At 50.8% G+C, this 24,906-nt stretch overlaps 1 protein-coding gene across 1 annotated transcript in view; it reads right to left on the minus strand.

Moving 5' to 3' along the window:
* Window positions 1-24,906, minus strand: part of SIL1 (SIL1 nucleotide exchange factor) — a 90,347-nt gene that overhangs the window by 22,076 nt on the left and 43,365 nt on the right. The window contains 3 exon segments of the mRNA XM_054516489.1: window positions 9,721-9,842; window positions 14,341-14,532; window positions 16,757-16,853. Coding sequence (XP_054372464.1) covers window positions 9,721-9,842; window positions 14,341-14,532; window positions 16,757-16,853 — 411 coding nt within the window.

Genomic DNA, 24,906 nt, shown 5'->3' on the forward strand with positions numbered 1-24,906 from the left:
AGGCCTCTCTTTGGCACGTGGGCCATGGCAGCACAGCCTGTGCACAGAGGCCAGACCAGCAGTGAGCACCAGGTGGGAAACTGGGAACCCCCTGGGGCTGCCACCACTGCCCTCGACCATCCCCTCCATGTCCTTTCCAAAAAGAAGTGCAGACATAGCTCCAGAATTTGCCCTTGCAAAGCAACTTTGCCTTCACTTGCTGCATCTCCCCAGCTCCAGAGCGGCTCAGGACTTGCTGACCATGAAAACACCACTATGAGCAGTAAAGCCAGGGAGTACTGGCTCCCAAAACACGATGGAGAACTCTCCTTTCTGCAGCACCTTTTTCTCCTCCTATCCAGCAGAAAATGCTGTAAATGTCAGTGGCTAGAGACCCCAGTAATATCCACTAATGCTGAAGCCACCATACATAACACCACGTGGTGTTTCTTCATTATTCCCTTCCCTCTCACAGCCAAGGATGGGAAACCTGAGGAAACTGTGCAGGTCACACATGGTGAAGGAACCCAGAGCAGAGCTCAAATCCCCATGCCACTCCCATACCTCCACATTCCTGAGTTTTTTAGAGTGTGCCTCAAAACATTCCCCTGCTCCCTGCTGAGCTCCCTGTGCAGGGACACGGGAGCCATTGTGCCCAGCCACGGCAGGAACAGCAGCTCATTACCCAAGCACATCATCCACACAAGGACCCCGACATGCCACCATTCCTCCCTCCCCCAGCCCACACCTGGGCCACCCTGCCCTCCTCCAGCCACAGGTCCCACCAGAAGGGGACAGCTCGGGGCTGGCTCTGCCAGGTGACAGCTGAATGTCTCCCCCTGAGCTCCTCATGCCAACTGAATTGATCCCCAGGTGCTGCCAGGGCAGGACCAAGACCTGACTCCACTGCACTCTTGAAGGTTTCAATTAATCATAAAGCCAATTCCATTTTGGGCTCCATCTGTCTTTATTCCTTCAGGGACTAATAATGCCACACCGTGTGTTTTCACACACTAGCTGAACTGAAATTAAGACAGATTTCAATATGAAGTACCTGAGAAGAAAATGCATTTTTTAAAAAGAAATCTCAGAGTCGTTACTGTTCTCAGCTTGGAAAAAACACCTTGTTAAGTAAAAGCAGCAGGGTATTAATTTGGAAAACAACTAAGGTGAGTTCCTGCTCATTGCAATATATGCAAACAAACTAAAATCATATTTAGGGGCTTTTATGACAAAGTATGTATGGAAATATAACACAACCTGCTTCCAGAAGGAGAGGAGGAACATGCAGAGGAGCTCACACAGGCTCCCATGTGCAGCCTTGAGCAGAGGGATGCTGGCAGCAGCCACCCTCTGAGCAGAGGGATGCTGGCATGGACCAGCACCCAGAAACCCTCTCCAATCCTCCCTGTTGCAGTGACAAAAATAGATAAAACCCAAGAACCCTTGTGGTTCATTGTGTATGGCAGGTTTGAGCTGCTAAAGGCTTCAGGAAACCTCATTTACATGTCAGCACACTGTTGGCACCTGGGTTTTGTGTTCCTTCCTCTGCAATCCCCCCACGGGGCCTTTCCAGCCAGCCAGGCCTGCACGTCCCCTTCAATAAGGCAATTCCCATGTTGATCTGGGGGGTTATACAAAACAACAGCCCTAATTATTGATCTCAGCAGAGGCAGCTAAGGATTAATGATCTGTCCCTTGGAACTGCCACTGCAGGGCTGTGCCCATTGTCCCCTGGCTGTCAGTCTGGCAGCACTGGCACGTCCCCTCCCTCCTCACCCACATGGAGGTGTTGTCCCACATGGTGACAGCTGAGGCTGGGACGCCCAAAGCCAGCTTCAGGATGATTAACAGAAGGGAACAGTTATGGTGAGCCCCAGGAGGGAATAACTGAGGGAGTCATGACCGTGGGGAGCAGCAGTGACAGGACGTTTAGCATGACCCACATTTTGCCTGGGCTCCAGCTAACACCACGTCACTGCAGGAAGAGTCCTTCCTCTCTCTCATCCCCTGTGTTCAAGGTATTCAGGAAAAAAGGAGAGACAGTCTGGAAAGGATGTTTGCAAGAAATTATATGATGTGCTCTGCGTTGAATTCATAAGAGACGTGAGACGTGAGAAGTGCAGAGCGCTGAGGGGCACGAGGATTGTGATGGAAGCCAAGATCCTTTGATGGCAGCCTTCTGGAACTGGCTGCAGTACCTTGGAAACTCATTAAATGCAGCAGAAAGGACAAGTGACGTACATCTATTGATGCTCTGAGCAGCAAATTAGTTTTCAAATCTATTCAGGGCTCCTGCAGTGGCACCGAGGGGCCGAGCCTCAGTGGGGAGCGGCTGGGGGAGCATTCCTCCAGCTCGTGTGGGGACCCAGCTGCCCTCAGGGAGGGGCTGCCACAGGCCCAGCCCCCCAGGGACATCAGGTGGCCACAGACAGCTGCCCTGAGCATCAGGGCTCAGAGGCTGCACAGCTGCCAGGGAGTCATCCCCTCCCAAAACATGCCAGGCTGCTCTGAGGGCCTCTGCTGGACATCTCCTTTCAAGCAAAAAAAAAAGACAATCTAAAACAAAGGGGCATCAAAACCCAGCTCAGACGAAGACACAGAATGTCAGCACCTGAGGGAAGAGCAAGTAGTTAACAGTGATGAGGAGTTTCTTCAGAAAGAGATAATTTCCAATAAGTTGTTGTTTTCTCTCATCATCCTGTGCAAACACCTGGAGAGCCTCAAAGAAGCTGAGGTTGGCAGCAGTCTGGTGGAAGGCCTGAGGAGCTGTCTGCATGGATGAATAATCACCTGTTTCAAGGAATCTTTAGGCACATGAATAGACAGATGAGAGAAAACTTATCAAAGCACTGTATTAAGAAAACAGGTAGGCTGGAAGATGCCAGCCTGGAAAAGAGGTTGATCCCTCTTCAGTGAGGACAGCCAAGAGCTGTTCTTGGATGCCATGGGAGCCTGCAGTTGCTGGTTTATGTTATTTTGCCTCCTGTGAAAGATCTGCTGCCTTCTCCTCAGCACAAGGAGAGGAGTGGGAGAGAAAATATGGCTAAATCCAGAAGAGAGGCTACAAGAGGTATGGGCAGCCCCCCAACATCCCTCTGACAGCCCAGTTCTGCCAGTTGGCAATGAAATCCAACAAAAGCCACCATCAGAAAGGGCTAGGAGGGTGCAGACAGCAGGACCTACAGAGGCAGAGATGGGATCTGCATCCTCCCATAGCAAAGAGCAAATGCAGGTGCCTCCTCTTGGTGAGTGCTCTACACCTATTGCTTGGAGGGGATGCAGAGAACATGCTGAGACCTGGGAAAGTCACAGCAGGTCAGGAAAATAATGTAGGTGGTTAGGGAGGAAAATCTCTGAAGCCTGTGAAGGCATTAGCAGAGTGTACAGGCTGTAGTAAAAAGGATAAACAGAAAACATAGGATCACAAAATCATTTAGGCTGGAAAAGACATCCAAGATCATCAAGGCCAACCATTAATCTCACACCACCGTGTTCACTGCTAAGCTGTGTCCCTAAGTGCCAAATCTGTGCAGCTTTTCAACCCTCCAGGGCTGCTCCAGTACTTCACAACCCTTTCAGTGAAAAAAATTTCCCTAATCTAAACCTCCCCTGGCAGAACCTGAGGCTGTTTTCTCATGTCCTACTGCTTGTTACTTGAGGGAAGAGACTGACCCCTGCCTGGCTCCACCCTCCTGCCAGGGAGTTGTAGAGAACAAGAAGGATGAATGAATAGTGGCTGAAGAGACAGAGGAATACATGTTGTGTCCAGCTACAGAACCATGTCTGCACTGGGAAACAGCAAGTTTGGGCTGGTTTTTTTGGCAGAAAGTGATTAGGTAACCAGCCTGAACATGTATTTTAAATGGAAACCACCACAATAACTCAAAGGCTTCAGCAGAGAGCATTTACTAAACACGATGAGACAGAAACAACATGTTTTATATAATGCATGAGCTGGCTGTGATGAGTCTTTGCCTCCCTGCTGAAGCTCTGCTGGAGCACTCTCCTGGTGCTCCCCATGCCTGTCACAGCCCTGGGCAGCACTGGCTGTTCTGTTTGCAGGGCAGGACACATCCCACAGCTCTTAGAACACCAGCAGCTGTGGACTGAGGAGGCCCTGCAGGCTCTGGGAGCACCCACTGCTGTGTGAAGGACTCAGGAGGACAAGGCCACCTGCCTGAGCCCCGGGTAAAGGGGAGAAGCCAGTGGAGCCCAGTGCTGGGGGAGTGTGTGGGAGCTCACTGCCCACGTGGGGTGTGAGGCCAAACACATATTTCATCCCCACTGCTTGACCTCTGTGTCCTCTCACAGCACCAGCCCAACCCAGAGAACTCACTCCAGAATTCCCCTGTTTTACAGAAAGGACAATGTCCTCAGCCTAAGCCCAGTCCCTCGGGCTGAGGCCAAGATGTCCATCCCACCTTGTCCCCTCTCCAGCAGCCACAGGCACCTGGGAAAACACGCCTGGCACAAGACAAGGACCTGACCCCACCCCCTGCCACTTCCAGCCATCAGCATTGCTCTGAACATTTCTCCCCAAAAACCCAGGAGCAAACCTTGGATTCTAGACCTTTCCCTCCTTGTCTTCCTGAGAGCACAAGGATGGCAGTTTACTCTTTAATTGTTAATTACACTTCCTTGTTAGATTTCAGAGGCTGAAAAATGTTTAGGGATTTATTCTTCTGTGTAATTAACCACAATGATGAAACACCCATTTATACTGCACTGCATTTTTTTGTTAAGGTTATTCATAATGGGGAAAGGCTAAATAGGTTGAGTTCATTATCATTACAGAAAAAAAATTGAGGTGACCCAATCAAATTAATTTGAAATTAAGTGCAGTGAGGCTGATAACTTCACACAAGTCAGGAGTTTGAATAAAAATAGAGGAGACAATCTACAAAGCAAGAAATTATAAGCAGTCAAAGAGTGGAGCTGGAATTACTGCAACTGGGAGATGGCAAACACATATTGTGGGCAAACAGGGCCACTGAAAAAATCAGGGAAAGTGGATAAAGAGATGGGCAAATACTGCAGGATGTAAAAGGAAAAGCTGGAGGAGGAAGGGATGAAGATGGATTGGAAATAAATGGGTAGGGACAGTGCTTGTTAAGCTAACCAGATTTATTTCTCTGCACAGAAATTCTTATGTCCTTACAAGACAGCATTGAAGCAAGGTCTTTAATTTTACTTTTCCTGGGTTTATTGCTTGGGCCTCTGTGTTATTTAACATCAGTGAACACCAACCAGTTTCAGTGCACAGCTGGACCTAACTCAAACCCCTTAAATCTGGTGGAAGCTCTTTCCTCTTGACAGAGGCATCCTGGAGGGGCTGCTGCTTCTCCAACAGAGCAGGAAAGTCTTGTGCTCTGGGAAAATGGGCACCACCAGGGGACTGCTGGACAGAGCAAGGAGACAGAATTCCCACATCCCTCTTCCCTCAGAAAAAACAATGGAAAAGCAGAACCAAACCCAGGTGGATCCCATGATGCTGAGCTCTGTTGGACACCCCAGCACAGCAGGAATCAGAGCCCATCACTCTAGGAGCTTCTCTGAGGTTTCTCTTGAGAAGCAAACACATGTTTTGTGCCTCTCTTGGCTTTACCAGAGTGGGGCAAGCTCTGAACGAGCCTCAGAGCTGGGTAATACAAATAATGGTGAATGGGGTATTCAGGATGCACATGGTAATCCTTTAAGGGGTTTAATCTCTGGGAAACAGCTAAGACAATCCATGGAAAACTCTTGTGTGTGGCTAGAGGATCATGCTTCAATTCTCACCAGTGATGAGTTTACTCCCAAGCCTTTACCAAGCCCAGTGACATTATTTTAGCACTCAAGGCCAAAAGGGAACAGTGAGAGCCCAGCAGTGCTGGGCTTGTGGGCAGAGGCTGTGCTGGGACTGTCCTGTGCCCTTCTAGGACACATGGCAGATGTCAGCTTGGACCATCAGTGGGACATCCTTGTCCCTGGCCACCTCACGGGGTGGGCTTTTAAAGGTCTGGCCAAAATGCCATGAGTCCCTCACTGCAGCTGCACAAGTGGCTGCTCTCCCAGTTCCCCACTCTGGCCAGGCCAAAAATCTCACCTCTGAGCCTTCTGCCTTGTCCCCATGAAATACAAACTGCTTCCCTTTGCCTTGAAGGTCCTACAGCTTAACTTCTCTCCATCCTCACCTCCAACTCATCCCTAAGTACACAGGGAGCGTTTGGGATAAAGCTTCAAGAAGTCATTCAACATAAATTATTATTCCCCTTCTAAACGGATTACAAAAATCCTTTTATTACAAAATACTAAAATGTTCAAATTATTGGTGTGGAAAAACGTTTCCTGTAGGTAAAATTTTCAAAAATGGAGGTTTTAATCACACGCATAATCCTTTCTGGCTAACATTTCCACTCTTGTGAAACATGGAGATACAGATTGCACAGAGGCCTGGCTGTGCCACGAACAAAGGGAGATGCTGCCTGTAAATAGCTCAGAGGACATCAGAAGACATTTCTCTCATCAGCAATCTTTTTTAGCTTAATATAGCTCCTCTTTGCATAAAACATTGACATTTTTGTAATGTTTGGACCCAATGGTGCGAATGCTGATTGTCATGCGAAGATACTGGAGTGTACCTTCAAAATATGCAGGAACATTTTACAGACAGTAGTTTCACTTGCCTCCAAAATGCTGGATCTTAATATTTCATACTTATATATATTTAAATGTTAGTACCACAGGATAAATTCTAACATGCTTTTATGCTAATGCAATCACTGGAAATCCAGATAATGCTGTGTATTGGCATATACTGTTAGTGAATTATGGATACCTAAATGTACAACCCCACATGCCTAGCAATTATTTTTGTTAGTGCATTTAACTTTTATTTGCAATCAGAGCACTTGAGGATTGTTCAAATGAAGTTTACTTTTGCAAACTGCTGAATGGAAAAACATTTTGTTAAAGGCTTAAAAACAGTAAGAGTGTGATGAGGTTTTAGACTTGCAATAAGGGCAGTGCTCAGAGAACTCCACCAGATGGAACGATGTTTGATTTGGTCACAGACTCAGCAATTAAAACCCAAATGCCTGAAGTGAAGGACATATAAGAGAAACATGAGATGAAACCTTGATTTCCTCCCTGTCAAGTGAAGAAATCTGCCTCTCCTGTGGCAGAGGCTCCCAGAGGCAGATGGATGCCAGGAGGTCAGACCCTGGCAGCTGGACCTGGGACCCTATGTCCCGACCCTGTCCCAGTCATGCTGTGCTATGGCTGCTTTTCAAATCTGCTTTAAGCCAAATAAATAGGAGCAATAGTATCAGGAAGGGGAAATCCTGAGCTGGCCCTGTTGTGCCTTCTCCTCCTCCTGCCTTTGCTGACCCAAGTCTTGGCCAGCCCCCTGGCCTGTTGGCTCAGGATGCTGATCCCCTGGAAAACCCTTTTCTTCCAATGGGCTTCCAGCACAGCCAGAGTTCTGAGCCAGGTCCTGGCAGGACCATGTGCAGGCAGGACCTGGGTGCTGCAGCTGTTCCATCCCTTACCTGCTTGACTACCTGAGCAGAGTTAAGGACAGTGTAAATCTGGAGAAGATCTGGGTATTTCTGAGAGCTGAAAAGTTCTGGATGTGATCCAGGCATGTCTGGAATCACTCTGTGTCCAGTGGTTTCCTCCTGTGTTAAACACTTGTCTACAGACAAGGCCAAACTCCCTCTTCCAGACTGAACTGTGCCAGGAGTTACTGACCTCCCGTGCCAGGCTCTGGAGCTGCTATCATCATGCCCTGATTTCCCTCTGGGAATGTTTGCCTGGCTTGAAACCACTGGCCTGAGCCAGCCTGGCTGAAGAGACCTGGGAGGTGGCCACAGACCCATTTGGTGAGCAGCAGACCATTGCCTCTTCCCAGGCTCAGCATCCAGCACAGGATCTGACACCAGCCCCAGGCACACAAGCACAGAGCAGATCATGTCCCTGCAGCCCAGCGAGCTGTGACACCTCTGGGAATTTACTGGAAAGCCCTACCACCTCTCTAAGGCTCTTAGGAACAACCATGAGGGAAGGAAATAAAAAACAAGCCCTCAGAAAAACACAAAATGCTGTGTGAAGTACCTGAAATGCCCCCAACAGTTTAACTAGAGCATGGAGTAAGCTGAGAAAATGTATGAACAAACGAATTAAACAAGTGAGCACACAGCAGACAAGTTGGCATGTAGGTGTCTACTGAGAAAGCTTAAGCACAGCAAGGGGAGAAAAAGCAAACTCAAACCAAGGCATAATATCCCTCACATTTTGGAGTGGAGCTCTCAGACAATGTATCATCCAAACCACTCCAAATTACCATCTGCCAGAATGTCCTTCAAAGAAAAAAGGTCCACAAGTTTGCAAAGCAGCAGTTTAATGTTGTCATATCAGATGAGAGGCTCTCTCCAAAGATTTTTGCACTTGAATGAGAAATACTACACAGAAGTGTGACTCTTGTGGCCACTGCTACACTGTCAGGTACCATGAGACAATGAATTTTTGTAGTCCTGACCATGTCATGGCAGGTACATCTGGAAAGAAGCTCTTTAGCAGCCCCTGTCATTTCACTAGTTACCTGCAAATGTTTCCAGACCCTCTGCATGATCCTCTCTGTATGCAGAAAGAGTCTATATAAAGAACCTGAGCAAACCACTCCAGTATTGTTTCAGAGACTAAGATATACCAAAATATGAAGAGCAGGTTTTGTTTCTGAAGTATCTTCCTGTCATCCCTAAATCAGGCTCTGTTTCAGACTAGAAGCTGGATCCTTTCCTGGTATAAACCTGGGTACCTGCTCCTGTCCACAAGACCCATCACTCCACACATGCTGAGGGGCCAACTGCATTGCATATGAGATTGCCAAGTAAATGCAGGTCTGTGCACCATGTGTTAGACTAAGCCATAAATAATTTATGATGCTGGAGAAGGTGACTGTATTTTTAGGTGTAGAAATATGCAGATAAAACAGTCCTGACCTTCAATTTTCACTCTGCACTTCTGATCCTGAATTTGAGTCCATCCAATGTATTTCTAAAGCCTCTGCACTTCTGAATAACACATCCCCAGCAAAGCCCCAAAACCCATAAATCAAAAAGGAGGCACCAAGAAAACCAATGGAGCCCACAGGATACCTCCTGCAGCAAGCACTACACAGGATCCCCCAGCATGAGGCAGAGCAGGCTCCTTCCCCTGAACCTCAAACATCATGCAGGTCAGTCTCCTCTGCATTCTGGCTGCTGACCCTTGTTCCTGACCCCACATCTAATCAACACGCCTTTGATGCCAGAGGCACGTGTCCATGGGGCCCAAATCTCTCTCTAAAGACCACGGGAACTGCTCAAATCAGCACCTTGCCATCCTGAAGCAGCCCAGGAACAAGAATGAGGAAGGACAAAGGTACTCACTGGGGTGCTTGTAACTCTGTCACATCTTCCCCCAGAGAGAGCTGTCAATGGGACCGAAGGAGAATTATTTCCCCCTTGGACTTTGTAGAAACAGGGAGCCCGGGGAAACCAAGAAACAATCATGGATTTGACACCACATTACTTCTGGATATGTCCAATGAGCAAGATAAGGACACACTGAGGAGAAGGGGAAATGGGTGTTGCAAGGGCAAGGAAGGGGACAAGACAGTTTTGTGGTGTGTCACAACACAGCTTTTGGTCTCTGCTATCAGAAATAAACCAAGGGAGGTGGAGAGAGGCACAGAGCCCAGCTGAGGGCAGGTCTCACCTGGACAGGGCAGCTCCCAGGACAAAGGCAGCGTGTTCCTTCAGCAAGGCCTCGCTGCTGTTCAGGCCCTCGATCACCAGCCGGAGCCCACCCATGGACAGGAAATCCTTGGCATTGTCCACCTGGGAGAGAGCAGCTTCCATCAGCACAAAGCCCCAGCCCCTAGAGAACACCTCCCTTCACACCCACAGCATCCCTTCCCTCCTGCTCTGACCAGCAGGGAGTTTTACAAGGAATTAAAAATTCCGAGGGAATGGCTGTGGCTGAGCTCAGCACAGCCCTGCCCACGAGCAGCGATGTCACAGCTGCCCAGGCACAGTGTCCTCGTGGGAGGACATTGTCACACTCAGAAGGCATCGCTGGAAACTCAAATACTTTGATTATAGCAATCAAAACTGCTCTTGACACGTATTTTGGCAATTCAGGTGGTGTCAAAAACTCGATATATCTGCTGATGTCAAAACCTCCAGCTCTTTGCTCTCCCCTGAGCAGGCCTTTACTGGAGACCCAGGGAATTGCATGTTTTGCAGATGAAGTTAATTAATTGATGCTGTGGTTGTAGCACCAGGAGTCAGGGATGTTTAGGAGCCTGTCAGCACCAACAGGGTGCAAAGGGGGCATGGGAGCAAGGAGCATGGGCAGTTCTGGGAGTTCTTCATGAGTTCCATCAACAACTTCCCATGGACAAGGAAGGAAAAAGCCAGTCCCTGCTTGGAGGGGTCAGCCAGGAGCTTCCCCAGGGAGCAGCCTCACAATGACTTTTCTAAGCAAACAATAATGGATTAACTGCCAGTAGGGAAAAGTTTGCACATTAGTGGGCATTCATCAGCCTCTGGCTCTAAGTGGATCTGGGGCTAGCCAGGCACAGTCCCAGCGGGCATCTGCTCTTGGAGAGGAGATCAGAAAAGGCTCTGAGTGCTCACAGACAATATTTAGAGAAACAGCACAAACTACTTCAAGTACAAAATCCAGTCCAAAGTCAAATCGATGCATTTTGGTATTCAATGATTTTTTTTTTCAGTTTAAAAGAGGATCTGATGAATGCTCAGAACTGCCTGCACAGAAAAATCAGTTTCTGCCTGCACAGAAAAATCAGGTTTAGAAATTCGACATATCTCTCTGAAAGACAGGGAGACAACAGCAATCGTTGGCAGATGGAAACAGAATATAAAAATGAGTTATCAGCAGGGCAAGCCGACCCCCTGATGGGGTGGGACAGGACCACAAGCCATGCAGGGCATGTGGGACACTCTTCTAGTCAATGACTTCATGCTCAGTGTTATATTTATCTCAACCATGTACCTTCATCAAAATTGGCCCCAAGTCAGATATTTCAGGTACCCAGGAGAAGGAAGAAGCTTTGTGTCCTACAGGTCTGTCGTTACCAACCAAAGCAGGACCTGGGGAGCTCCAGCTCATCTCTGCTCCCCAGTGGGACAATACCCACCTGTCCCTCTGCAAAGCTGCTCTCTGCAGGTCTGCTGGGGCTGATTCAGGATTTGCAACAGCTTTTGTATCCTTTCAGATGCTGTTCTTTTAACTGTCCCTATAAACCAGGCCTGCCAGAGCTCTCACTTTTCTGCAGACCCATCTTTATCTACAAAGAAATCTATGCAGCAACCCAATTTCAGCAGCCAGTGGGTCCTTTTATTACTCAGCCTCTGTAAAAACTGGTTTAGTGCTGGAATCAGACATTGACTTCTGCGTGAGAGGGAATGTATGGACAGGCAGGAATTTGCATCCAGCAGCTGGTGTGGTAAAACCAGCCCCCTCTGCTGTAACCTCAGCAGTACCAGAGTCCTTTGTGCTGCCCCAGTGTCAGTGAGACACCACAATGGCAGAATGTAAATTGTGCTGTTGTGCTGTAAAGCTTATTCTGAAGATGTGTTTATCTTTTTTAACCAGAGTCTGTTTGTTGTGAGAGCTCCAGTCCTAAAACTAACAAAATCCTCAAACTTAACAACTTGAAGGTATTAACCTCTCTGGGGAGCAGTGGATGCTGCAAGGCAGCAGCTCCTACCTCACTTCAGTCCACTGAAATCGGCACAGAAGTAAAACCAAAGATCAAAAGAGCTCTTGAGTAAAGTACACAGGCAAAGCAGGCGAGGGGAGGGATGGGAGAAGAGCAAATATGACAGCAGTTATTCAGGGAGCAGGTTTGAATTGGAGGAGAAAGAAAATAGGGAGGGAAGGTGAGAGAGAAAATGTTAGAAAAGAAGAGCGAGGGAAAGCAGCATGTCAACTGCATACGATGGAGAGGAAATTAGCAGAGAGGGATGGTATAGCATGTCAGAGCAGAGGAGAGGGGAAGATAAGCAGAGTAAATAATTGAGAGAAAGAGCCTGCAATGCCTGAGAATGGGTCTTGGCTCCACACACTGCTGTGCAAGCACCGTGAATGCTGTTTATGAGTTACGCTCTGCCCTCTTCACATTTGCATTTGGGTTTTATGCATTACAGATAACCCAGCAAGCCAAACCCTCCTACTCCTTCTCCAAGATGGGCTCCCGAACATGCCAAGCTGAATCGTGGCTGTGGAGAAGCAAACCAGAGCTGGCAACCAAAAGCTGAGCAAAGGCAGAGCCCTTGGGCTGACTCTTCAAAGGCAGGAGAGAGCATCTCCCCGGGCTGGGCACCAGCCATGGCTCCCACAGCGCGCTCCGAGGCACGAGCTGCCCTGCACCCACTGCTCCAGGGTGACCATGGCACAGAGCAGGGAGCAGCCTTTGCTTGCACGCCCTCCAGGGCATGGCATTTTCCACTCCACAGGGCATCCCGTGCCCCGGAGACAGCAGCAGGATGGCCGGGAGATGAACAGTTCTGAAAAGCCACGGCACAGCACGGTACTGCTCTGATGGAGGCTGGGGAAGGTGGGACCTGCAAAGTGGCCCTACACCTGTCCTGGGCCACCCACACCTGGGCTGTGACTTGCTGCAGAGGAGTCCTGACAGTTCAGCCCTTCCAGGGTTATGCAGCACAAGCGTCCTTTGGCTGCTGTTCAGTAATTACATTAAGCCACTGCTGCTAAAGTCAGTCCCAAGCAGAGATAATGCTCTGGACGCATTCGACTGACTGGAAGAAGAAAGAGGAGGAAAAGCCATGCTGGCTTAGAGACAAGTCATATTTCTTATCAGCTTCCTGCCTGACGAGAAGGTGCTGCCCAGCCATCTGCCCCGACAGCGCGGGCACAGAGCAGCGCTGTGATCGGCGCACAAAGGAGCCCCTGTGCTCCTGCCAGCCTCCTGCCATTCCCCCTCTCTGACCCCTTTGATGCTGCATGTGCTTCCCTTTGATGCTCCAGTCCCTGCTCCTCTGCCATTCTGAAATTGTTTGCCCCATCCTGTGCTGCAGGGATTTTCTGCTGGAATAGTCCAGACTGCTATGCTGGAATCCAAGGCATCCCAGGGCATTTGGGGGTTGCTTTTTAGCACAATGGCCTGATGCTCTGGCACCCTTAATCAGGCAAGATTAGCCCTGAGTACAAATATGAAGCTCTTTGGGTGCCCATTGTTCACAGTTATTCTCTGAGTCACACAGATGCCGTCAGTGACACAAAAGCAGGGAGAACAAACAGCAAGGAAGCCTCTGCATGCCCACAATGACAATTCAGAGTGGAAATTCAAGACAAAGAGCCCTGGAAATAACACTTGTATCAGCTGGCACATGGACTCTCTCTCTCATAGCAGCAACACTTCAGCTACCTGCCCCCAAATACCACATTTGGTTCAACAGGTGCTGTTCCAGTGAAAGGGCTTGCACTGGCACTTCCCAAGAGTTGTCCCATTCACCCTCTGAAATGACAAAGTGCCACTGGAAACTCTCCCAGTGCACTCCAGACTCTCCCAGTCACTGGGGAGGGAGAAGTCAAGTCCTTTCCCACATGGCAGAGCAGAGGCTGGATGCCCAGACACCCTCCCAGGGGTGGCACCAAGGCAGGCACCAAGCCCAGGGGAGCAGAATTCTGTGCCTGCAGCTGCATCCAAGGGGAGGTAGGAATGTGTGAGCTGAAAGCAGAGCAAGAGAGATCAGAGAGAGGGGGGGAAAGTGTGAGCACAAACCCGAGGAAGCGAGATGCCAGGAAATATGTTCACCCTCACACAGAGCTAATTAGCACAGCGAGGCTCTGCTTGCCACTGCTTACTCACACCAAGACAAAATAGGGGATTTTGGGTGGCTGTCGCCTTCCCTGGTACAAAGACGTTCTCTGTGAACTGATACAAGGGCACCTACCATCAACCACGGCAGCTTTCCATGGAAGCAGAGAGAAAATAATTCTTTTCTGAGCAACCACCACTCTACTTACCCAAAAATGGCAGCTAAAACCCCATTTTGTAACATTAAGGAGATAAAAGAGGAAAAAGAGAGGATAAGAACACCAGCCTGAGAACAGACAACAAATCAGGCAACCACCAGGATACTGCTGGCTCCTGGCACAAGCAATGATTAATTCCAACCTGGATATAAAATAAGCCTGCACTAGTCCTCTGCTGTCTGTTATTGTCCCAGGATTATGGTAATTAAGCAATTTGTATTACCTGATACTGATAAGAAAAATAAAGCCCCATTTATGACACCGTATCCCCTGGATTTTACACGGTAGTTACTGAGGCATTCTTGTTACCTGGTGAACATAATATTCGAGATCATAAAGCGCCGCGACTTTCTCATCCAGCGTGGAGGCAGAGCTGTTGAATTTGCTGATTAATTTAACCATAATTTCATAATCTGTTTCTATCTTCATGTTCAGCTTTTCAAACTCCTCCTTCAGCTGCTCTATGGGCCGGAACTTCTTCCTCACCTCTTCCTCTCGGGCCTTGGAAACAGAAGGAGGAAACCAGATGTGAAGACAGGAGATGAAGAGAGACAAGACAGACACAGAAAGGAGTGCCAGCCCCAAAATTCACAAAGGGGACCTGGCTGTCTGTGCCAATGGATTTATTGCTGTACATCGGAGGTGCAGGGGCAGGGTCCTTCTGAGAAGCCCAGGAACCCAGCGAGCTGTGAGATACACACAATATGAGTGAACAGTAGGGCTTTGTGCACCACTTCTACATCTCTAGACTATTTGTGCACCATTTCTACATCCCATTTCCATCCAGCTCAACATCAAGCCCACAGGCAGCAGTACTGCTGTTCTCTGCTTGCCTGCAAGTGGATCTTCTCAAAACCTGGCTGCAAAAAGCCCTGAGGCACCTCCCTGATCTTACAGCTAAACATCTCTGGAACTGGACATGAGGCTGCAGAGCTCCAGAGGTTCCATCCAGCCCTAAGTGCCCAGTGACTCCAAGGGAGTCCGAGGGAGTCTCCACTCTCAGACATAGACAAAGATGCTTTTGCCATTCCAAGCATTGAGCAAATTCCAGGAAGAGTCTATCTCCTAGGGAGAGGTGTGGGGACAGAAGCTGTCAGAAAGGGAGGCAGGAGGAGTAGTGATAAGGTGGGGGCAGCTGACATGCTGTGCCATGGGGCTTGGCCAGCAGACAGCCTGTGCTGAACTCATCTCCCTCATAGTAACAGCACCCCAAAGGCTGCCCTGAACAAAGAGAGCTGACACAAAACATGTGGTGAGGAGGAAAGGATCTGTCAGAGATCTCAGAGAGCCCCAGAGGTGCAGGAACATCAGCACTGGTGGCACTGGGGACAGAGTCTGCTCCTGCAGGGGACAGAAGCAGCAGAGAGGCCATGCTGGAGCTGGGCTGCCCCAAGGACAGGAGAAAGGCAGAAAGCCCCTTTTGGAAGGGATTTGTCACACATGCCAAGATGTGTTTGTATGCAGAGTGAGCCTCAGCTGGAGGGTTTGCTGGTGTCCTGCTCCCCATGAGGGATCAGAGAGGGCAGGAGGAAAACCAAGTGAGCAATGGAGGTGAAAGCTGTGTCAATGGAATGTGGTACCAGAGGTACCACACCCAACCCACCCCTCCCCGAGCTGCCTCTGCCGGAGCACAGAGAGGCTCAGTGTAACTCCATTTCCTCTGACACAGAGCCTTCGGGGATGGATTTGCTCTCTGCAGGAGTGACTGCAAATGGAATACTTTAGGTCCATTAGATGTAGCTGCTTTTAGCCCAGTTGCTGGGACAAAAGCTATTCTAACAGGGGGTTTTAAAATATGGCTTATTTTCACCTAATAGAGTATCACTAATTTTTGCATTTCAATGATCCTCATTTCCAGCAGCCCTTTTCAGCAGCCCTGCAATCAATCAGCAATGCTGCTATGGAAATAATCTCCAGCAAATGAAATCATGCCGTGCTGCCACATAAGGGAAGAAAAAGCCTTTCTGTGACACCAGAACTTTAGAGCCTTGACTCCTCTTTCAGTTTTTGCTTGAGTGAGCCAACACCAAGGCAGCAGGAGGAGCGAGGGTTAAACAAATGCTACTGAGGGGGAGAAGGGAAAGAGGCTCTGATGCACCTGATGAGTCACACATCATCCCACCTATTTACTTCGGGTTGTGGGTTGTTTTGTAACTAAATGGACAACTTGGAGCTTGTGTAAGGAAACTTCAGCCCCTGCTTCACCATGGCCACTTGGGTTTTGCTATCTAGGGCAAAGGCTGGAAACCTAAAGCAAGGAGAGTAAAGGGAAATACCCTCCATAAATACCGTCAGCTGCAATCCAGTTCCCTTTGGGGTCTGCAGACATTTTTGTGAATTGAGCTGCAGTGAAACAGATAAATTACATTGTTCAGAGCAGCTGCAGCTGACCCTGGATCCCTGGAACTGTTGAAGGCCAGCTTGAACAGGGCTTGGAGCAACCCGAGATAGGGGAAGGTGTCCCTGCCCATGGCATGGGTGGGACTGGATCAGCTTTAAGGTCCTATCCAACCCAAACCATTCACAGAATCTTAGAGTCATACAGAAAAGTCAGGGAACAATATCACTAACAGGTTAAGAAAGGTATTTTAGGTCCATACTCACCACAAAATTAGTTTGCACACAGTTTTCCAAGCAATCATTTTAACCATTATATTTCAGCAGAGTGTAACAGGGTGTTTTCACATCCCTGCAATGTGCATTGCTTTAGAAACGGGAAACTCACCTTCCTTTCTGCCTTCTCACTTTCCTTCATTTTAGCCAAGGCCTTTTTGAGCTCCTCAGATGTGAATGAATTTGCATTGAGATCAACCTTGCCCAGCCTTGCAGAAGAAACAAAACAAACCAGAACATGTTATGAGTGAAAAATTGCCTCTAATCTATTTTCACTGTGATGTTGTAGCAATGGCTAAGGGCAGGAGGAAAAAAATGAAAAAACCCACCATACTCAAGGAAAGATTGGTCTGAGCGCTGGATTCTGTGTGGGGCTGGCAGACAACTCTCCCTGACAATCAGAGGCTCTGCTGACCCAAAATCTCAAGCCCTACCACAATAAAAACAGCTGATGAACTGAGATATCAGAATTTCAAGTTGCAATAGAGGAACCACGCCTGTGCCACTAAATCATTGCAGAGGGCATGAAAGACTCACCTTGGAGATTTCAGCTTATGAACATAGTACATGTGGTGGTTTGACAGGAAATGTGTTTTTTGGGATGCTGTGTTTTTGGCCAATGGATATTCAGACTTTAATATTGGCATTTAACCTGGCCATTGGGACTTGGACACGCCTCTGAGAACACGGGGTTAAAAGCAGAGCTCTCCCCTGGGAGGGTCCTCTTGGGTTTCCGGTGGGAAAGAGTTCGGGTCTCTCCCCCGGCCCAGCTGCTGGCTGGGCAGGGGGAGGGGAAAGCCATGTGGCCGGGAGAGGTAGGCCTGAGCCCGGGGGTGGAAGGGTGGAAGAGAGAGAGAGAGACACCGGGAGCCATCGGGCAGCCCCCCCTGAGAGACACAGAGAGAGAGAGAGAGAGAGAGCTGCTGCCTGAGACTGTAACCTTGAGACTTGATAAACATGGGCCTGCGCCGGCAGCACGGCTGGGACGGAGAAGAGGGGGGGGTTCAGCCGGCCGCTTGTAGGAGCTTTTAACCCCTTTTTTGGAGAATGAGAACTTTACAGAACATTGACCTTTCCTAGAAGATAGAGTGGAAGATGAGGAAGGAAATGGGCCAGTGTGAGAGAGGTCTGGGCGAGTGAGAGATAGTAGAAGAATAGAGAAGAATCCTAGTGGGAAGAGATGATGGAGTAGCTTTTGCTGGACTCTTTTTGTATAGCCATGGACAGAACCATGTTCCTTGTGATACAGAGACTGCATTCTAGGGGGAGGCAATGGCCTCAGAACCAAGAGGGTTCAGTGTTGACGCCCCTCGGCCCCAGGGGGTGAAAATATGGGGGGGACAGGTGTCCCAAAGGAGAGATTGTGGGGACAGGTGTCCCAAAGGAGAGACTGTGCCTTTTTTGGATCGGGACAGAGCATCCTTAAAAGACAACCCTAGAAGCAGCTCTGGTCCGTGTTCAGTGGTGAGAGCACTGGACATGAAAAGGAAGAAGTCACGATGGCAGATGTTCTCCAGGCAGTGCCACGAGTGACACAGAAACACACGAGGCTTCAGCTGTGTTTCCAGGGGAAGCCCATGGCACAAGAAGGACTCCTCTCCTCTTGATGAACTGAGGATTGATTGTCTAAAAGGTGCTGCTGGACCGAGAGTTGGTGATTTGAGGAACCAAATGTATTGTGTTGGAAATTTGGTGGGGAGAGGAAGAAATGCACTTGTGAAGTTTTCATTTTCCCTGTGTGTGTGTGTTCCTTTTTATCTGTAGTTGTAGAGTAGTTAATAAAGTTCTGGTTCTTTTTCCCTAAGTAGGAGCCTGCTTTGCTTATTCCTGGTCACATCTCACAGCAGCTACCAGGGAGAAGGTATCTTCATGGGGGCACTGGCATTGTGCCAGTGTCAAACCATGACAGTACACAAAGTCACTGAAGACCTCAGAGCACCTTTGCAGTTTGGGAAGGAGCTACAGGGGAGTGGGAGAGGATTCTTTGTCAGGAACTCTAGTGACAGCACAAGGGGGAATGGGATCAAACTGCAAGAGTTGGAAGAAATTTGATGATGGCAAGAAGTTCTTTACTCTCAGCATGCTGGTCCCTGACACAGGGACCACGGCAGAGGGGCAGTGGATGCCCCATCCCCAGGAACATCCGAGGCCAGGAGAGACAGGGGCCGCAGCAACCTGGTGTGCTGGGAGGTTGCTCGGCTTGCAACCAGATCATCTTGCGGGTCCCTTCCAAGCCAAACCATGCAAGGATTTGATCATTCTGCCATCCCCATCTCCCACTGCGCAGCGACCCTGAACTTTCTGTGACATCACAGCTCCCAGAGGGCTCCAGGTGGAACGTCCAGGACCTGGAAACGAGCAGAGCAGACACTCCACCGGCTGCCAAGGGTCAGTTGCTGCTCGCTGTGTGCTCTGCCCCTCAGCGCTGAGCTGCTGCTGCTGCCTGGGCTTTTCCTGCCGCATGCTCTGGAGCGCCAATCCCAGCAGGATGAGTGCTGATGTGCCACTGGAGGTACGGTGCCATTCCAGGCAGGGGGCACGCAGCTTGGGCAGGCTGCAGCCATGTGGGAATGGATGGTGTGGGACAGGAAACCCACTGGGAGATTGTGCTGCCCCTTGCAGACTGCCAGAGACACTGTGGAGGACATGAAAGTGGACCTGGGCCTGGATGAGGAAGAGATGATGGAGGTGGACTCCTCCTCTCCTTCCATCTCCTCCCCTGTTGAAGACATGGAAGTAGAGGAAGAGGAGAACATCGAGGAGATGGAAGTAGAGGAGGAGGATGACATCGAGGAGATGGAAGTAGAGGAGGAGGATGACATCGAGGAGATGGAAGTAGAGGAGGAGGACAACATCGAAGAGATGGAGGTTGAGGAGGAGGACAACATCGAAGAGATGGAAGTTGACGAGAAGGATGAGGAGGAGCCCATGGTCCTTGGCTGAAGATGGAGCCCCACAAGTAAGACAGGCAGATGCTTCCCACGCCCTGCCCACAGACACTGGGGCTCCCCTGACTCCAGGCTGGGGCTGGGCTGGATGGCCCCGCTCAGGGACACGGTGCCCGCAGGGGGCCTGCATTGTGGTGGCACAAGCACCAGCCCCGGCCTGCCCTGCGCTTGCCTGGGGCCACGCCAGCCCTGCCAGCCCCGTCCCCGCCCCTGCGGCCCAGCTCCCAGCCCTGCTGGGCCCAGTGCTGGCAGCTGAGTCCAGCTCTGCTGCTTCCTTTCTTCCAGGACTGATGCAGATGATGGCACACATGCCATGCCTTTGTAAGTGTGTTGGAAAGTTTGGAAGTTTCTTGTAAATACGTTCAGTTCATTCGAAGTTCTCTGTAAATACGTTTTGAAGATTGGTATTCCATTGGATCCCATGTAAATATGTTCTGTACATTGTTGTTGTTGTTGTTGCAAAGAAGATTGTTACAAAGAAACCTGTTCTATAAATCCTAGATTTGCGATCTTCGGCAAATAAATACTGTTTCTTTTAAAACCTGACTTCCCTTGCCATTCCTTTGCGCACAAACAGCCTTTGCACACTTGTGGGTTCCACTTGTTCCGGCTTCCCGGGGCTGCAGGTCCCTGGGGGTCCTGGCACGGCCACCCTGGTGCTGGGAGTCCCTGTGCACAGGGGCTCCCACTGACACCACTCCTGGCACTGGGCACTGCTGCTCTTCCTGGCCTGGGGCACAGCGGTGTCCCCAAGAGCTCAGCTGTCTCCAGCTCTCACACAGGGGGCTCTCACAGCACTGGCCCCTGCAGCCACGCCACCAAAGCAGGCAGCAAACCTTCAGCCACCCTTCCTGCTGGAGCCACAGGCACTCCCGGGCCCAGAGCCCGCAGCAGGCCACAGGCTTGCAAAATCCACCTGCACGCTCTGAAGGCCACCACAGCCTTGGCAACTGGGGCACCTGGATCTGGGCTGCTGCAGGGGCTGATCTTTAAAGCTTGCAGCTTTTTGGCATTTAACCTGGCCACTGGGACTTGGACACGCCTCTGAGAACACGGGGTTAAAAGCAGAGCTCTCCCCTGGGAGGGTCCTCTTGGGTTTCCGGTGGGAAAGAGTTCGGGTCTCTCCCCCGGTGCAGCTGCTGGCTGGGCAGGGGGAGGGGAAAGCCATGTGGCCGGGAGAGGTAGGCCTGAGCCCGGGGGTGGAAGGGTGGAAGAGAGAGAGAGAGACACCGGGAGCCATCGGGCAGCCCCCCCTGAGAGACACAGAGAGAGAGAGAGAGAGAGAGCCGCTGCCTGGGACTGTAACCTTGAGACTTGATAAACATGGGCCTGCGCCGGCAGCACGGCTGGGACGGAGAAGAGGGGGGGGTTCAGCCGGCCGCTTGTAGGAGCTTTTAACCCCTTTTTTGGAGAATGAGAACTTTACAGAACATTGACCTTTCCTAGAAGATAGAGTGGAAGATGAGGAAGGAAATGGGCCAGTGTGAGAGAGGTCTGGGCGAGTGAGAGATAGTAGAAGAATAGAGAAGAATCCTAGTGGGAAGAGATGATGGAGTAGCTTTTGCTGGACTCTTTTTGTATAGCCATGGACAGAACCATGTTCCTTGTGATACAGAGACTGCATTCTAGGGGGAGGCAATGGCCTCAGAACCAAGAGGGTTCAGTGTTGACGCCCCTCGGCCCCAGGGGGTGAAAATATGGGGGGGACAGGTGTCCCAAAGGAGAGATTGTGGGGACAGGTGTCCCAAAGGAGAGACTGTGCCTTTTTTGGATCGGGACAGAGCATCCTTAAAAGACAACCCTAGAAGCAGCTCTGGTCCGTGTTCAGTGGTGAGAGCACTGGACATGAAAAGGAAGAAGTCACGATGGCAGATGTTCTCCAGGCAGTGCCACGAGTGACACAGAAACACACGAGGCTTCAGCTGTGTTTCCAGGGGAAGCCCATGGCACAAGAAGGACTCCTCTCCTCTTGATGAACTGAGGATTGATTGTCTAAAAGGTGCTGCTGGACCGAGAGTTGGTGATTTGAGGAACCAAATGTATTGTGTTGGAAATTTGGTGGGGAGAGGAAGAAATGCACTTGTGAAGTTTTCATTTTCCCTGTGTGTGTGTGTTCCTTTTTATCTGTAGTTGTAGAGTAGTTAATAAAGTTCTGGTTCTTTTTCCCTAAGTAGGAGCCTGCTTTGCTTATTCCTGGTCACATCTCACAGCAGCTACCAGGGAGAAGGTATCTTCATGGGGGCACTGGCATTGTGCCAGTGTCAAACCATGACAGTACACAAAGTCACTGAAGACCTCAGAGCACCTTTGCAGTTTGGGAAGGAGCTACAGGGGAGTGGGAGAGGATTCTTTGTCAGGAACTCTAGTGACAGCACAAGGGGGAATGGGATCAAACTGCAAGAGTTGGAAGAAATTTGATGATGGCAAGAAGTTCTTTACTCTCAGCATGCTGGTCCCTGACACAGGGACCACGGCAGAGGGGCAGTGGATGCCCCATCCCCAGGAACATCCGAGGCCAGGAGAGACAGGGGCCGCAGCAACCTGGTGTGCTGGGAGGTTGCTCGGCTTGCAACCAGATCATCTTGCGGGTCCCTTCCAAGCCAAACCATGCAAGGATTTGATCATTCTGCCATCCCCATCTCCCACTGCGCAGCGACCCTGAACTTTCTGTGACATCACAGCTCCCAGAGGGCTCCAGGTGGAACGTCCAGGACCTGGAAACGAGCAGAGCAGACACTCCACCGGCTGCCAAGGGTCAGTTGCTGCTCGCTGTGTGCTCTGCCCCTCAGCGCTGAGCTGCTGCTGCTGCCTGGGCTTTTCCTGCCGCATGCTCTGGAGCGCCAATCCCAGCAGGATGAGTGCTGATGTGCCACTGGAGGTACGGTGCCATTCCAGGCAGGGGGCACGCAGCTTGGGCAGGCTGCAGCCATGTGGGAATGGATGGTGTGGGACAGGAAACCCACTGGGAGATTGTGCTGCCCCTTGCAGACTGCCAGAGACACTGTGGAGGACATGAAAGTGGACCTGGGCCTGGATGAGGAAGAGATGATGGAGGTGGACTCCTCCTCTCCTTCCATCTCCTCCCCTGTTGAAGACATGGAAGTAGAGGAAGAGGAGAACATCGAGGAGATGGAAGTAGAGGAGGAGGATGACATCGAGGAGATGGAAGTAGAGGAGGAGGATGACATCGAGGAGATGGAAGTAGAGGAGGAGGATGACATCGAGGAGATGGAAGTAGAGGAGGAGGATGACATCGAGGAGATGGAAGTAGAGGAGGAGGACAACATCGAAGAGATGGAGGTTGAGGAGGAGGACAACATCGAAGAGATGGAAGTTGACGAGAAGGATGAGGAGGAGCCCATGGTCCTTGGCTGAAGATGGAGCCCCACAAGTAAGACAGGCAGATGCTTCCCACGCCCTGCCCACAGACACTGGGGCTCCCCTGACTCCAGGCTGGGGCTGGGCTGGATGGCCCCGCTCAGGGACACGGTGCCCGCAGGGGGCCTGCATTGTGGTGGCACAAGCACCAGCCCCGGCCTGCCCTGCGCTTGCCTGGGGCCACGCCAGCCCTGCCAGCCCCGTCCCCGCCCCTGCGGCCCAGCTCCCAGCCCTGCTGGGCCCAGTGCTGGCAGCTGAGTCCAGCTCTGCTGCTTCCTTTCTTCCAGGACTGATGCAGATGATGGCACACATGCCATGCCTTTGTAAGCGTGTTGGAAAGTTTGGAAGTTTCTTGTAAATACGTTCAGTTCATTCGAAGTTCTCTGTAAATACGTTTTGAAGATTGGTATTCCATTGGATCCCATGTAAATATGTTCTGTACATTGTTGTTGTTGTTGTTGCAAAGAAGATTGTTACAAAGAAACCTGTTCTATAAATCCTAGATTTGCGATCTTCGGCAAATAAATACTGTTTCTTTTAAAACCTGACTTCCCTTGCCATTCCTTTGCGCACAAACAGCCTTTGCACACTTGTGGGTTCCACTTGTTCCGGCTTCCCGGGGCTGCAGGTCCCTGGGGGTCCTGGCACGGCCACCCTGGTGCTGGGAGTCCCTGTGCACAGGGGCTCCCACTGACACCACTCCTGGCACTGGGCACTGCTGCTCTTCCTGGCCTGGGGCACAGCGGTGTCCCCAAGAGCTCAGCTGTCTCCAGCTCTCACACAGGGGGCTCTCACAGCACTGGCCCCTGCAGCCACGCCACCAAAGCAGGCAGCAAACCTTCAGCCACCCTTCCTGCTGGAGCCACAGGCACTCCCGGGCCCAGAGCCCGCAGCAGGCCACAGGCTTGCAAAATCCACCTGCACGCTCTGAAGGCCACCACAGCCTTGGCAACTGGGGCACCTGGATCTGGGCTGCTGCAGGGGCTGATCTTTAAAGCTTGCAGCCTCCAAAGGCTCCGGCCTCTGCTTCCCAGCCTGCTCTGCACTGCCCTGAGCCCGGATTGTTCCAGAGACAAAAGCCAAGCCAGGGCATCCTCACCCTGCCCGCATTCCTGCTGCTGGCAGCGGCCACTGGCCCCTGGGCCCCACTGGGGTGACAGCTGCAGGGACAGGGCAGCCTCTGCTGGGCAGGGGGCACGGGGCTTTGGGCCCTGGGCCTGCTGCTGCTGCTGCTGCTGCTGGGGGCCATGGGCCCAACAGGGCCCCCAGCTCAGTCCCTGCCCGGGCAGCTGCCCCCAAAGCCCCTCACTCCCCGAGCATCCCCATCACAGCTGGCAGGGGGAAATCCCACACGCTTCAGGAAACAAATTCCCCATAGGAGCTAAACCAAGACTTCCAAGGGGAAAGTCAGCACCAGCTGATGCTTACAGCAGCTTTACAAAGCTGCGTGCAGGGCAGCTGAGATCTCCAGGGCCTCTGGCAGTGCCTGCTCTGCAGGTGAGCCTGTGGGGCTGCTCCCAGTGGGACACAGCACTGGGAGCAGGCCAGCCCTCCCCCCCTCACAGCTGATCCCAAGGAGCAGGCTCACAAAGCAGTTTCAGACCACTTGCTGCAGATATTTCAAAGGACTAAATGTCATTCAAAGAAGCCACCTTGCCCATTTAGTTTTGGTGTCGTGGCATGAGAAGCCATGAAGGTGCCTCTGAATGTGCACTCAGGGCACTTCCACTGCCATCGCAAAGGGAACACGAAGGACAGGCTTCTGCTTTCAGCACTGTTGAGCTCCTCATCCAGCAAGGAAATCTCAGGAAGAGGCAGGAACGGAGTGCAGCAGAGAACCTGGCCTCTAATAAAAGGCACGAATCCCACAGGCCACCCATCCCAATGCCTTGCACGTCTCTACTTTTTCCTCCTTCTCTCATCCCTCATGCCACTT

This window comes from Molothrus ater, chromosome 15, assembly GCF_012460135.2.
Source record: "Molothrus ater isolate BHLD 08-10-18 breed brown headed cowbird chromosome 15, BPBGC_Mater_1.1, whole genome shotgun sequence".
NCBI lineage: Eukaryota > Metazoa > Chordata > Aves > Passeriformes > Icteridae > Molothrus > Molothrus ater.